The sequence below is a fragment of the Lutra lutra genome, chromosome 13 (assembly GCF_902655055.1).
Source record: "Lutra lutra chromosome 13, mLutLut1.2, whole genome shotgun sequence".
Classification (NCBI taxonomy): Eukaryota; Metazoa; Chordata; class Mammalia; order Carnivora; family Mustelidae; genus Lutra; species Lutra lutra.
Window position 1 is genome coordinate 61,247,491 of NC_062290.1, and position 13,431 is coordinate 61,260,921.

General features: G+C 44.5%; 1 protein-coding gene across 1 annotated transcript in view; it reads left to right on the forward strand.

The window, feature by feature from the left end:
- The window catches only part of FRMPD1 (FERM and PDZ domain containing 1), a 93,298-nt gene that overhangs the window by 62,008 nt on the left and 17,859 nt on the right, over positions 1–13,431 (forward strand). The window contains exons 6-7 of the mRNA XM_047701175.1: positions 7,225–7,332; positions 10,892–10,987. Of these exons, the coding sequence (XP_047557131.1) occupies positions 7,225–7,332; positions 10,892–10,987 (204 nt within the window). The remainder of the gene's footprint in view (positions 1–7,224; positions 7,333–10,891; positions 10,988–13,431) is intronic.

Genomic DNA, 13,431 nt, shown 5'->3' on the forward strand with positions numbered 1-13,431 from the left:
TAGAAAGAGAAACATACCATGTTCTTTGATGGGAAGACTGTTATGAATACATTGGTTATTCTCATATTAATGGATATTCTTACTGCAAATTCAAACTCCCAATGGAACTTGTATTTGGACTTTGGCAAAGTTTATTGAAGTGAGACTTATCAAGAAAATCTTTTTTTAAAAAGATTTTATTTATTTATTTGACACAGAGAGCGAGAGAGCACGAGCGGGGAGGAATAACAGGGAGAGGGAGAGGGAGAAGTAGGCTTCCTCCTGAGCAGAGAGTCTGACTCTGGGCTGGTTCCCAGGACCCCGGGATCATGACCCAAGCTGAAGGCAGATGTTTAACCAACTGAACCACCCAGACATCCCTTATCAAGGAAAAAAAAAAAGGGGGGGTAATGGGGTGCCTGGGTGCCTCAGTCAGTTAAGTGGTCGACTCTTGATTTCAGCTCAGGTCTTGATCTCAGGGTGGTAGGCTTAAGCCCCTGTGTTCAGTGGGAGAGTCTGCCTGAGGATTCTCTCTTTCCCTCTCCCCTTCCCCCCTCACTCTCTTTCTCAAATGAGTAAATCTTTATAAAATAAAAAGATTTAAATTTAAAAATTTTTTAAAAGAGTAATGAGGATGGCCCTGGTATAACCCTTTTTAAAACTAATAAAGCTAAAATAATTACAACAGTATGATATTGATGAAATGGTTGGACATGTCAGTGTAATCAAATAGAAAGTCCTAGAATAGGTACTGATATAAGAATATAGTATGTGAGGGGCACCAGGGTGGCTCCATTAGTTAAGCGGTTAAGCATCTGCCTTGGGCTCAGGTTATGATCCCAGGGTCCAGAGATCAAGCCCTGCATTGGGCTCCCTTCCCTCCGCCCCTGCTGCTCCCCCCTGGTTTTACTCCCTCTTTCTCTATCAAATAAATAAATTAAAAAAAAAAAAGAATTTAGTTTGTGAAAAATATGGCATCCCAAATCACTGGAAGAAAAGATAATTATTCACAAAATTATTCTAGGATATTTCTTTAAGTATCTGAAAAAAAATAGTCTCATCACACCATTTGATGTAATAATAATTGCCTATAAAAAAAAAAAACATTAAAATGGGGCCCCTGGGTGGCTCAGTGGGTTAAGTCTCTGCCTTCAGCTCAGGTCGTGGTCTCAGGGTCCTGGGATTGAGCCCCACATCGGGCTCTCTGCTCAGCGGGGAGCCTGCTTCCCCCTCTCCCTCTGCCTGCCTCTCTGCCTACTTGTAATCTCTCTCCGTCAAATAATTAAATCTCAAAAAAATAAAATAAAAAAAAACATTAAAACATAAGCAATATGGATGGGTGTCTATCTGGCCATTGTTTATGGAAAGAATTCCTAACTATTGAGGGAGTGGGAAGAAACACAATGAACAGCTATTTGATTATGTGAAAAATTACATTTCTCTGGTCTAAAAAGTTCGGAACACTAAAAAAGCAAGGAAACTGCAGTCTCATTGTTGACAAGTACCGTTTTTTGTTTTTATTTCTTAGAAATAAAATAGGGAAAAAAACCACTTACATAGGATTAAGATGTTTGCCATAAATATGACAGACCAAATGTTTTATGGACAAATAAATGGAGATTCTTCTGAACAGCATTTGTTTATGAAATAATGTGAAACCAGTGTATAAAAACCAGTATACTGAAAGCTAATTAGTATAAATGGTGGTGCAGGTGGTAAGAGGTTTTTTTTTTTTTTTTTAAAGATTTTATTTATTTATTTGACAGAGAGATCACAAGCAGGCAGAGAGGCAGGCAGAGAGAGAGGAGGAAGCAGGCTCCCCGCTGAGCAGAGAGCCTGATGCGGGGCTCGATCCCAGGACTCTGAGATCACGACCTGAGCCGAAGGCAGCGGCTTAACCCACTGAGCCACCCAGGCGCCCCAAGAGTTTTTTTTATTAAAAAAAAGAGAGAGGGGCACCTGGGTGGCTCAGTGGGTTAAGCCGCTGCCTTTGGCTCGGGTCGTGGTCTCAGGGTCCTGGGATCGAGCCCCGCATCGGGCTCTCTGCTCAGCAGGGAGCCTGCTTCCTTCTCTCTCTCTGCCTGCCTCTCTGCCTGCTTGTGATCTCTCTCTGTCAAATAAATAAATAAAAATCTTTAAAAAAAAAAAAGAGAGATTCTTTTTATATAGTTGATTAGTATCTCTATGGAGAACATCTTAATCTTAATTAGGTGGGGTTTTTTCCCTGCTGTTTTCAAGAAATGAAAGCAAAACACTTGTTAAGTAAATAAGAGGGAAACAACTTATGGTTGCATCCTTTTAAAAATGAAAAGCGTAGAGAGGGGACAATTAACATGTTCCAGAAGGACTCTGGAGATTCCTCCGAGGTTCCCAAGCAGAGGAGGGTGTGAATGTTGTGCTCCTGGGGTCCTGGGAAGGAAGCTGATATTGGCCCATGGCCTGAGAAATGGCCTGAATGTTGTCCAGCCCACTCAGGCCTCTCATCAGGAGTTACATGATCATAAGACGAGTGATCATTTATGTCTTACGTCAACAAGGATGCTCATCTTTGCCATCACAGGTTCTTAGAGTTCTCAAATGGCTTGAAACTGATTAGGAATTCTAAAATCCAAAATTGGGGGGTGGGGCTTGGCTGACTCAGTAGAGTGTGATACTCTTGATCTCAGGGTTGTGAGTTTGAACCCCATGCTGGGAATAGAGATTACTTTAAAAAATCTTTAAAAAGTTGGGGTGCCTGGGGCACCTGGGTGGCTCAGTGGGTTAAAGCTTCTGCCTTCGGCTCAGGTCATAATCCCAGTGTCCTGGGATCGAGCCCCACATCGGGCTCTTTGCTCAGCAGGGAGCCTGCTTCCCTTCCTCTCTCTCTGCCTGCCTCTCTGCCTACTTGTGATCTCTGTCTGTCAAATAAATAAATAAAATCTTTAAAAAAAAAAAGTTGGGATGCCTGGATGCCTCAATCTGTTAATTGTCTGCCTTTGGCTCAGGTCATGATCCCAGGGTCCTGGGATCAAGCACCGCATCAGTCTCCTTGCTCAGTGTGGAACCCACTTCTCCCCCTGTCTGCCACTCCACCTGCTTGTGCACTGTCTCTTTCTTTCAAATAAATAAATAAAATCTTTAAAAAAATAAAATGAAATCCAAAGTTGGAATAGTAATTACTGTTTCTGTAGGACTTAGAATTTTATGGGGAAAAATATATATGTTTAGTAGAGAGCTGTATTTATATTCATGATTTATAATGTGTTATTTGTTATATTAATACCAATATCTAATTTCTTATTAACTCTGCACTGAAAGAAAATCCTAGAAGATAGACATATTTGTTATCCCCTTCTTACAGATAAGGACTCTATGGCCTCACATGCCCGTGGTCACACTTGCCAAAATCAATGGAGCTGGGTTATTTTCCAGGTAGTTAGATTTCAGAACCTATGGCCAATAGTGTTATGCTAGTCCACCTCCTTGATCCCTGTTGTCTTTATTTTTTTATTTGTTTTTTAAGGGGGAGGGGGCAGAGAGTGGGCGAGAGAGAGAATCTTAAGCAGACTCCATATCCAGGAGCACGGAGCCCAACATGGGCCTCTCAGTCTCATGACCCTGAGATCACAACCTGAGCCAAAACTAAAAGTCAGATGCTTAGCTGACTGAGACACCCAGGCGCCCCAATCTTGCTGTCTTTATGAATTGACATTGGCCAGTCTAGGGCAGAGAATGGTAAAAAAGATACAGAACTTTTCAGCTTGTCTCTTTCGGTGTCCTTTTAAGCATTAGCTCTTGGTTCAGCAAAAACATGCACAGAGAAAGTCTTTATCAGCTCAGGTATTCTACTCTCTGATGGATTAATTTAGAACCCAGGGAGCATCTACATATCCTAGAATAATGAGGACCTCATATTCTTTAAAGTATCTCTTTTTAATATTCGTTGGCCCAAGTGAGTGGTTTGCAATGTCTTTTAGATGCCAAAGTATACAGCGAGCAGAGCTCCTATTTGGGTATAAAAGTATAGGACCCGCGGCAGGGCCTGTGGATTGGGAATTTCTGTGACAGAGTGTGTGTTCTTTCTCAAAGCAGCTAGTTTCTTGGTTGGGTGGTTCCAGATAGGAGAGAGACACTTCTTCCCTGTGATTCCCACCAACTAATGCTTGTCAGGGCAAGTCTACGTTGTATGAAATAGATTAGCAAAGGTTTGAAAGGAAGCAGGCTGTGGCTTCCTTTCCAGACTCACTACTGTTCCATCAGCTCTCTTCATCTGTGATGCTTCTCTGAGTTCTCACTTCTCTGATAGCTCTCTGCATAGATCCCGGCTTCACGGTGGCCTTCCCAAATGGTGGCACCCAGAAAGGAATACAGTTCCACCTAAGGTCAGCTGGTGAGAGTCCCCAGGGAACAGAGAGAGCACGTTTGACATGCATCGAAAATGCTAGTGAGGTCCAAGATGGGGTTAAGATTTTAAGAGGCCCAGTCACGCTGTTGGCTTGGGTGAAATTTGTGGTTGACCGAAAACTGAGGTTTTGGTTCCAAATGAATCACTTCCAAGCCCCCATCCCATGCTGTGCTATTGATTTTTTTTTGTTTTTGTTTTTGTTCCTCACTGCCACACTTCACAGTAATCCCTGTCAAATCATGTTGCTTTGGCCCAGTGTTGTGGCATGCTGAGATTTGACAGTCAGGGAATTACAGAACTGAAGGGTATATTTGTACAGTCATCAGCTGTACTCATTCTCCCTTCCTGTCAGGATCCACCTCTTCCCACGTCTCCCCTACTTCCTCCATTACCCGGCCAGTTGATTTTCTATAGTCTGATCCAGCTCTGGGTTTCACTCTTGCAGGATTGCTGTCCCCAAGGCAAGAGACAATATTCCACCCCCCGCCACAGATTCTTTTTCTCTCTCCATCTCTCCCTGTTCTGCCCCTGGTTTCTCATTCCTTTGAGTCTCTCTCCATCTCTCCCTGTTCTGCCCCTGGTTTCTCATTACTTTGAATGACAGTTGTACCTGTCACTTTGACCCCTCACTTTACTCTGTTCCCTTCAGCTCTTGACAGCCCTGCTCTCTTATACCCTATATCAATGCTTGTTGTTAGTGATATTTTGGCCTCTGGCCCTTAGCAGCCCCTGCCCCTCAATTTTTCTACACACCTGTTTTAGATATCTAGTTCCTTTATCTTGCCTCCCAAATTTCTGCTGCCTGAGATCTGATGATACCTTGTAGCTCTGTATCACTCACAGGTTTGGTAAATACATGTTCTCTGACCTCATCCAAGCCATTGCTAACCATCATTGTTGGACACTGAGCCAAAGGGAGCCTGAGTTCCTGAGTTAAATCAGGACAATTTTGTGCATAGGTCAACTAGTTTTGAATCCTCCTAATGGCTCTGCATCTGGCCTTCTCCACAGGGGGATTATAGGAGACCTTATCAAATACTTTGCAAGAATGAAGGAATACTACTATATCCCCAGGACCCTGCCTTACCAATCTGGAATCCCATCTTCAAAAGAAAAATGAACTTGGCTCTGACTTATTCTTGGTAACTCCATATTGGTTATTAGTGATCAATGACTAAAAGCTCTCTGACCACCTTTTATCTTGAATTCTGCCGAGAAATAATGACAAGCTTACCAATATGTGTTTTCCTTAATCTTCCGTGTTCATTTTCTGGGAAACTTGATACTTAACCATCTTTAGTCTCCTGATATTTCTTCCATTTTCTTTTCTGTGGATGATACCAACCATTGTGTGTAATAGTCTAGGGGCCCCTAGAGTCACTGACATAGATGTCTTGAACTCATTCAAAGCATCTGATAATTTTATCACCAATTTTTGGTTGTAAATTTCTTTTTCCCCTTATTGCTTCTATTTCTTCTAACTGGAAAATCATTCTGCTTGAAGAAGAAAGCAAACTGAGATTAAGTAATTTTTGAAGTTGAGAGATTACCATATAGGTATACCTCTTCCCTGGGAACATTGTTATTTCCCCTTCTCCTTTTACTAAATTTTTAAAAAGCAAACTATATATTAGATACTGAATCATAGTCGTGAACCCTGTTACACCAAGGCTCTAGTTACCTGTGAGATCAAATTTATCTTGCATTAAGAATTCAATGTCACTTCTGGGGCACCTGGGTGGCTCAGTGGGTTAAGGCCTCTGCCTTCTGCTCAGGTCATGATCCTGGGATCAAGCCCCGCGTTGGGCTCTTTGCTCAATGGGGAGCGTGCTTCCTCCTCTCTCTCTCTCTCTCTGCTTGCCTCTCTGCCTACTTGTGATCTCTGTCTGTGAAATAAATAAATAAAATATTTAAAAAAAATTCAAGGTCACTTCTTCACTTCAGGTGCTTAATGGCATTGGTCTGTTGATATGTGAGGCCATGAGCATGGTTTCCTGTAGTTTCTCTGACTGTTGTTAGATCTCTCTTTTATGTCAGCTACATAAAATGTGGTCCAGAGCCCCATCTTGAGACTCTTAACACATGTCCCTTTCTAGAGCCTGGCCTAAAGGACTACCCAGACCAAGAAATGGAGCATGCCAGGCTGGGAATAACGTATCAGGATTCCATCCAGGAAGATCACATGGCTGGTCTAGATCATGCAAGCTGCTGTTCACTGTGTCACAATGTAACCTCCTACGGTCTAGGCTAGGGGTTTCATCACATACTCATACCAACCTGTGATGACTCTTTCTACCTCTGGGGAAAGAGGGTACCACTGAAAATATGAGAAGGGCAAGGAGCAGCCAAGGATAAATCACAGGGGCCAGAGCTTCGGGGAGCCCTGTAGTTAATTTGGATCCAACTCTCCCATGGTACATTGGAAAACTAAAGGCTGGAGGGGAGCGATGACTTGGCCAAAGTCACACAGAGTTATTTTGTTTTGTTTCACACATACACACACACACACACACCTGGTTTACCTCTCTAAGAATTTGTGTTTGAGGTAGTTCTCACAACTGCTGAGTAGCAGAACTCGGGTCTTCTTGTTCATAAGCCAGTTTTTGTCTTTGTCGTACACAACCATGTTGCTACTGTTCCGAGTCCTCGGCTGTTCTCAGACACATCAGAACATTTTCTGGGTTGGGATCCCTAGATGTTATGAAAAGAGATGATTAGTGGGATGCTGTCCTTCTCTGTCGGTTTTAACGGAGGCCTCAACAGCTGTCAGGGTTGGTGCTTTCGTTTTTAAGAGATGAGAAGGTGTGTCATGGCTTTTACAGAAGTCCGGTTCTAAAATGTGTCATGGTAATGTTTTGCAGGGAGTCCCCAAGTCATCCTTCCTGACTGAGGAGAAGAGAGCCAGGCTAAAGACCAACCCTGTGAAGGTGCACTTCGCTGAGGAAGTGCTTGTCAGTGGACACAGCCAGGTGCGTCTCTAGTCAGGGCCTTGAAATCACTCTCCATGAAGCTGGTGAGCCGCCTCTTGGCACCAACCTCTTTGAGACTCTGGATTCTTGCAACACAGAGGGGATACCGAGGGAGTGTGGTAGGTTTGCTAGGGCTCTGAGCGCCCTCGGTAAGGTGCCTGCAGACTGTGGACAGGGAGAGCCAGGGAGAGAAGCATGGGGTGTGGCTGTCTGTTATTCTGGGACTCCATTCTCTTGCCCATGAAATGCCAGCAAGTCTGTTATTCTGGGACTCCATTCTCTTGCCCATGAAATGCCAACAAGTTCTAAATGCTAATTTCTCATTTTGAACCTTCAAACCTAGCGTTCCCTCTGTATCGATAGTAGTGGTGGGAGTGGTACAGACTGGCTCCCCCACACCCCCATTAACCGAGTATGTGTTGAATTTCTGTTATATGAACCTGAACTTTTTGGGCACATAATCCTTAGCCATCACGATATCCAGCAAGGGAGGTATTTTAATACATGAGGAAGCAGAGGTTTAGAGAGTTTAAGAGAATTAACCTCTGAGATCATAAACAAGAGAATCTACAAGCCAAGTCTGTGTGACTTCATTTCTTTTGTTTTTCACTGGAACACACTGTCTAGTCCTTTTTGATATGGAGACATCCAAGTTTGGGGGTTCAGAGGACAAATTTGTAAAGGGAAAGTACTGGCAGGAGTTTGATATTTTTGATGTGGACTGTTGGATTAAAGACTCACTTATTCATAGTTTATACATTTTTTTCCCAATGGTCTGAAGCTATTGCCATTCTGAACTGAGCAATCAATGCTAGACTTTGAAGCTCTCAAGTCAGAGCTTGTCCTTATCTGGTCTTCTCGCTGTAGACACCAGCAGATGGGGCATTGTGGCCATTTTAACAAAGGGCCCGGGGTCCTTATTTTCTACCTCACCTGCTACTTAACAGACCTGACCTTCATTAGACCTGAGAGTGGAAGGTGGATTTGTTCATGAAGGGGCCAGCAGGAGGCCTAATGTGTTAGAAAAGACCAAGACCCTGTCACCCGGCCATATTTGTTTCTCTGTGTGTCCATGTTTGTGGAAATGTGTTGAACGTCTATAGCAAATTAAATTTAGATGCCATATGTGTTTTTAGGAGTAATACACAGTGACGAGAAGTGGGGGCTAGAACCAAATCACAGGACAGGTAGAGAATAAGAGTTCTGCAAACATGGACCCCATCACTAGGATCCTCTGTTAAAATGGCTGCCATCCCCCACTCACTGGTATTGTGAGAAGACGAGGTGAGGACAGGTTTTGACCTGAACTGGCTACAAAATCCGTTTCAGAGTTTTTGTAGGGGTGAGAGTTTAGAGAAAGAGGGTTCTAAAAAGGTATCTCTGGGGAGACTTGCGGGTCAGAGCACCAAGTCTCTGTATCAGCCACATAAGGCATAGACAACAAAACCAGTGAGAGTTCATCCCTGTGATGTACCTATTAAAAAGTGATAAAATTAAGGCATCTCGGTGGCTCAGTCAGTTAAGTGTCCAACTCTTGGTTTCAGCTCAGGTCATGATCTCAGGGCCGTGGGATCAGTCTGCCTTAGGTTCTGTCCGCAGTCAGCGGGGAGCCTGTTGGAGATTGTCTCTCTCCCTCTGCCCTGCCCACATGTACTCTCTCTGAAATAAATAAATAAATCTTTTAAAAAAATAAATAATAGAAGATAAAATCTGTTGCTAACCTTTTCCCCTGAAAGCAGGATAAGGCCCCAGAAGAATTTAAAAAATAAGCTAACATTTGCAAAATGCTTAACTTTGCTAACAGTTAAAGAAATGAGAAGGGAGACATGAAAGGTGCCGCTTTACACTTAGTAAATGAGCACAAATATAGAAGGAAGGCCTGATGCTGACCAAGTAGCCACAGTCATGTACCAGTTGACGGTTTTGTCAGTTGGTTTCCTGTCAGAGGGAAAAGGCAAACATAACGAATGCCATAAAAATGTGGCCCGAGGATCACATTCCTATTAATTTAGTCTATAAAATAATTTAAATGCAAAAATCCCCGTGCTCAAAGATATATAGGTACTGCTATTTAGAAAAGAAAAAAAAATTTTTTTGAAAAGAATGCTCAAGGTCTAGGGCCAAAGAAGGCTTAAATCCATTCTGATATTTCAAACCAATAGAACATTAGAAGTCCATTAAAATCACAAACATGAAACCCCCAGGAGAAAGTGGAAGAAATACGTATCGAGTAAAAAATGAAGATAGAAATCATGTGTGCTCTATTATGGCCATTCTCTAAAAACGATTTACGGGTACAGATAAAAATTGGAAGAAGCCTTAGAGAAAAGTAAATAGTGGTAGTTATGTGATGCTGCTGTGGTTGTATTTTTTTGGAAGTCCCAAATCGTGAAGTTCCATGGAAGAAGTTTTGCCCTTGGGAAATCCAAAGATGAAGGTCATTCTAAACACCGGAAAGCAGATAAGTGAGAGGAGAATAGAGAGGAAGTAGTTTGCGGTCCCCCATCCCGGATGGCGAAGCCACACTGCAATCCGAACATAACCCCCTTTCTGCCATAAAACTACTGTGGTTTTTCTTAAGTTATAGAGCGATGAGTGTGAGTGTTACCAAAGGGATACGAGTCCCCTTGCAGTTAGAAGATACGAAATTCTCATCCGAGGCGGATTGTCATATTTTTTACAAAAATATGATAGGCTTCTCTACTCAAGTGGGCTTTATACCCAAAGTCTTTGCAGAGATTAAAGCTGGAGTTAGTTTTTAGCTCAAATTTTGGGACTCTAGAATGACTTGCTCACTGATTCTGGAGGACACCAACCCCCAGGGCCCTCTTGATTTGCAGCTAAATACGCAGGGGTCACTTTTATGAGGCCCATCCTTGGGGGGATTCTCTAATCCCAAAGGGAACATTCTCTTGCCTTGCCCAGGAATTCTGGCTGGCCTGGGGTTACCTACCACAGATCAGTCCTGTGCCCACATTCCAAAAAACCCTCCAAGAGTGGCAGAATCCCTTAGGAGAATCCACAAGTCTGGGATGATGGTGGGGACACATGAAGGTGGGAGTGGTCCCCTGCCGTTTGGTGATGCTTCACTATAGGGGTATAGCAGGAAAATGGGGGTGGCTGTGAGGGAGCTTCCCATCCCACTCAGCACCCCCACACAGCCCCACCAGGAAAGGTCCTCTGGGGAGAGCATGCGTGCTTGTCATCTGACTTACTAAATTGTATCCCATGAGGGTAGACACCAAAGGAATTGAAGTGGCTGCCTATGGTTGTGAGACCTCATACGGGCTCATGCAGTGCCATCGGCAGGCATGCTTGTGACGGGGCTCATATCTCATGTCTGACACTTGGATATCCCTGGAACGTAGCATTCCTGCCTCTGTGTGGTATCAACTGGGTCCACTGGAGAAGTCTCCAGATGGCAAGAATCAAGCCACAACGTGGTGAGGAGGTTAGGGAGGATCCTGCTCTCCACCCTGGACGAGGCCAGGGGAGCGGAGGACTTGGCATACCCCGGGAAAGGAAGGGCCAGTTTCAACCCTCCTCTTGTGTTTTCCAGGGTAATTCTCTGCTGTGCATGCCCAACGTGCTCAAGCTGTACTTGGAGAATGGACAGACCAAAGCTTTCAAGTTTGAGGCGAACACAACGGTGAAGGTATTAAGAGTGAACTGGAGTATCTTTTCCTGGGAGAATTTGGCTCCCAAGACCCCCAGGCACCTTGCCCTGCAGCTGCCTTGGTGTTCCTACAACCATTGAGGTCTGGGTACCTGTAATAAGCCAAGCACTGTGTTATCTCGGGAGTCGTACAACTCCCTGGCAAGATGTGTTTCTATCGCCATCTTCCAGGGGCGGAAATCAGGGCTCAGAGGGATGAAGTAGGCAAGGCCTATGACAACTTGTAAGCCTTCATTCTGCCTTAACCACTGGGCTCGTTGCCTCTTGTATGTGACTCCACCCACTACCGAAAAGACTAGTACAGCTAAACACTCAAGCAACATGTCTGAGCAGGCCCGAGCACCTGCATATTCTGTTCTGGGTTGAAGACTCTTCAGCTTATGTGTAACAGGCTCCTCCATGTGAGGGAGATGGTCTGGGCAGAGGGTACAGACTAGGTGAATCGTGGTCTTGTCTTCCAGAAGCTTGCTGTCTAGTTGAGGGATGTTGGACACTCAAGGAGCTCCTGAGAGTCCAGGGCAGGATGAAATAAGGGCTGCGAAGAGAGGGACAAGGATGTGCTCTGCACGCAGGGGAAAGACTACCATCTGCCCTTCCTTTCAGTACGTCAGAGGAGGCCTTGCAAAAAAAGCTGGACCCAAGCTGAGCTTTGAAGGGCAACCAAGCATTCAACAAGGGAAGGTGGGGGACGGGGCTGTTGGTGGGGGTGAGAGGGCACCCATCAGACCTGAGGAAGTCACATGGACTAATGCAGAGACCCAGGAAGGCAAGCGTTGCCTAGGAAGTAGTAATCTGTCTACGGGGAATGGAGCCCAGGCCATTTTCTCGTAGGAGGAGCGGGAGATGGTGCAGGCTGACTGGGGAGGATGCTGAGTGACAGAAGACAGAGTTTGAATTTTATTCACAGAGAGTCAGGAGTTGCACGACAACTTCTGAACAAGTTAGAAGGTGTTAGAGCGAGGCTCCAGTGAAGAGGCAAATAAAGGGGGTTCAGCTGGGCCAGTGCAGCTGTAAGTAATGGACAGTAGCTGAGACACACACAGACACACATTCTCACACACACTCACACACATGTATCCCATATGCACACATACATGCACACAGCCAGTGTCCCTCTCTGTCATTTTCCTTTGGCGATTCCCAGAACTGCTCCAAATACCCCATCCCGTTCTTAGCTCACTGTGACTTAGGAGAAGCCAGAGAAAGCCTCTGTGAACTCGGGAAGCCTTTGCTCAGAGAAGAAAGAGGAGGGAGAAATGGATTTACTAAGTGTTTACTACAGGCCTGCTGTCCTGGGCACTTCCTCGTGGACTATCTAATCTAATGCCCCCAGTAACCTTTTGAAGAGACAAGTGTTAGCTAGCATTCTGTAGATGAGAACACAGGCCCAAGAGACCCTTCACATTGTCAAGGTCAGCTAGCTCATAATTGGCTTCAAACTTGGTCTGTTTCTGAACCCTGCACTGGAGCTTGCCAAACTACCATTCTGCACCAAAATTTTACAAATGAATTAGACAAGGTTTCTACCTCTGCCATCTTTGATCCAAGTGCATTGGAATGGAAGGCATGACTTATCGAAAGTGAGTCCCACTTTGGTGGCCAAGAAGACTTTGAGAGGGTTTACAATAAAAGCACACACCATAGGGGAATTAGATCCCAGGTGATAGAGTTGGGGAAATGAGCAAGGTTTTAGCTGGTATAATACTGGTTAATTGTACTTATCTGTAGTAACCAAATTTTTATAAATTTTTTAGTTCCTATGACAGAGAGGGGTGAGGGAGGAAATAAACAAATCCTGTGGGTCAAAAAAAGGAAAAATCACTGTCTGTTCATGATCGACTTCTCTTCCCTGCCTCCCTTCCATGGGAAGCAAAGTTCTTAGAGAGAAAACCCCCTTTGTCTAAGTCAAGAAAAATAATATGCCATTCCACCCAGTGAACAGTTCTGTTCAGCTGCAAAGCTGACAGTTGCAAAGCTGTCAGGCACACAGCAATATATTATCCAGGGTCATTCCCAAAGGGAGCCCAGAGACTCGGGCTGGGATGGGAGGAAGGCAGGGGACCTGGGGATAGCTCATAGTGCACTGAGAAATGTACAGTGCGCTCAGAGTCATGAATGAGGGACATGAAATTGGTGTGCTGAGGCCTCAGGGCAGAGAGACCTTCCAGTTGGAGACTAAGGAGAAGCCTCCAGGGAGGCCAACTTGGAAAGATGGACAGACTGTTGACAGGAATAGGCGTAGCATGGTGTGTGAAGATAGCACTCCAGGCATGGGGAATGGCACCAACAGAGACCCAAAGACGGGAACATTTGACAGGAGTAGAGGGTTTGTCCACTCTGGAAAACAGTATGGAGGTTCCTCAAAAAGTTGAAAATAGAGCTACCCTATGACCCAGCAATTGCACTACTGGTTATTTACCCGA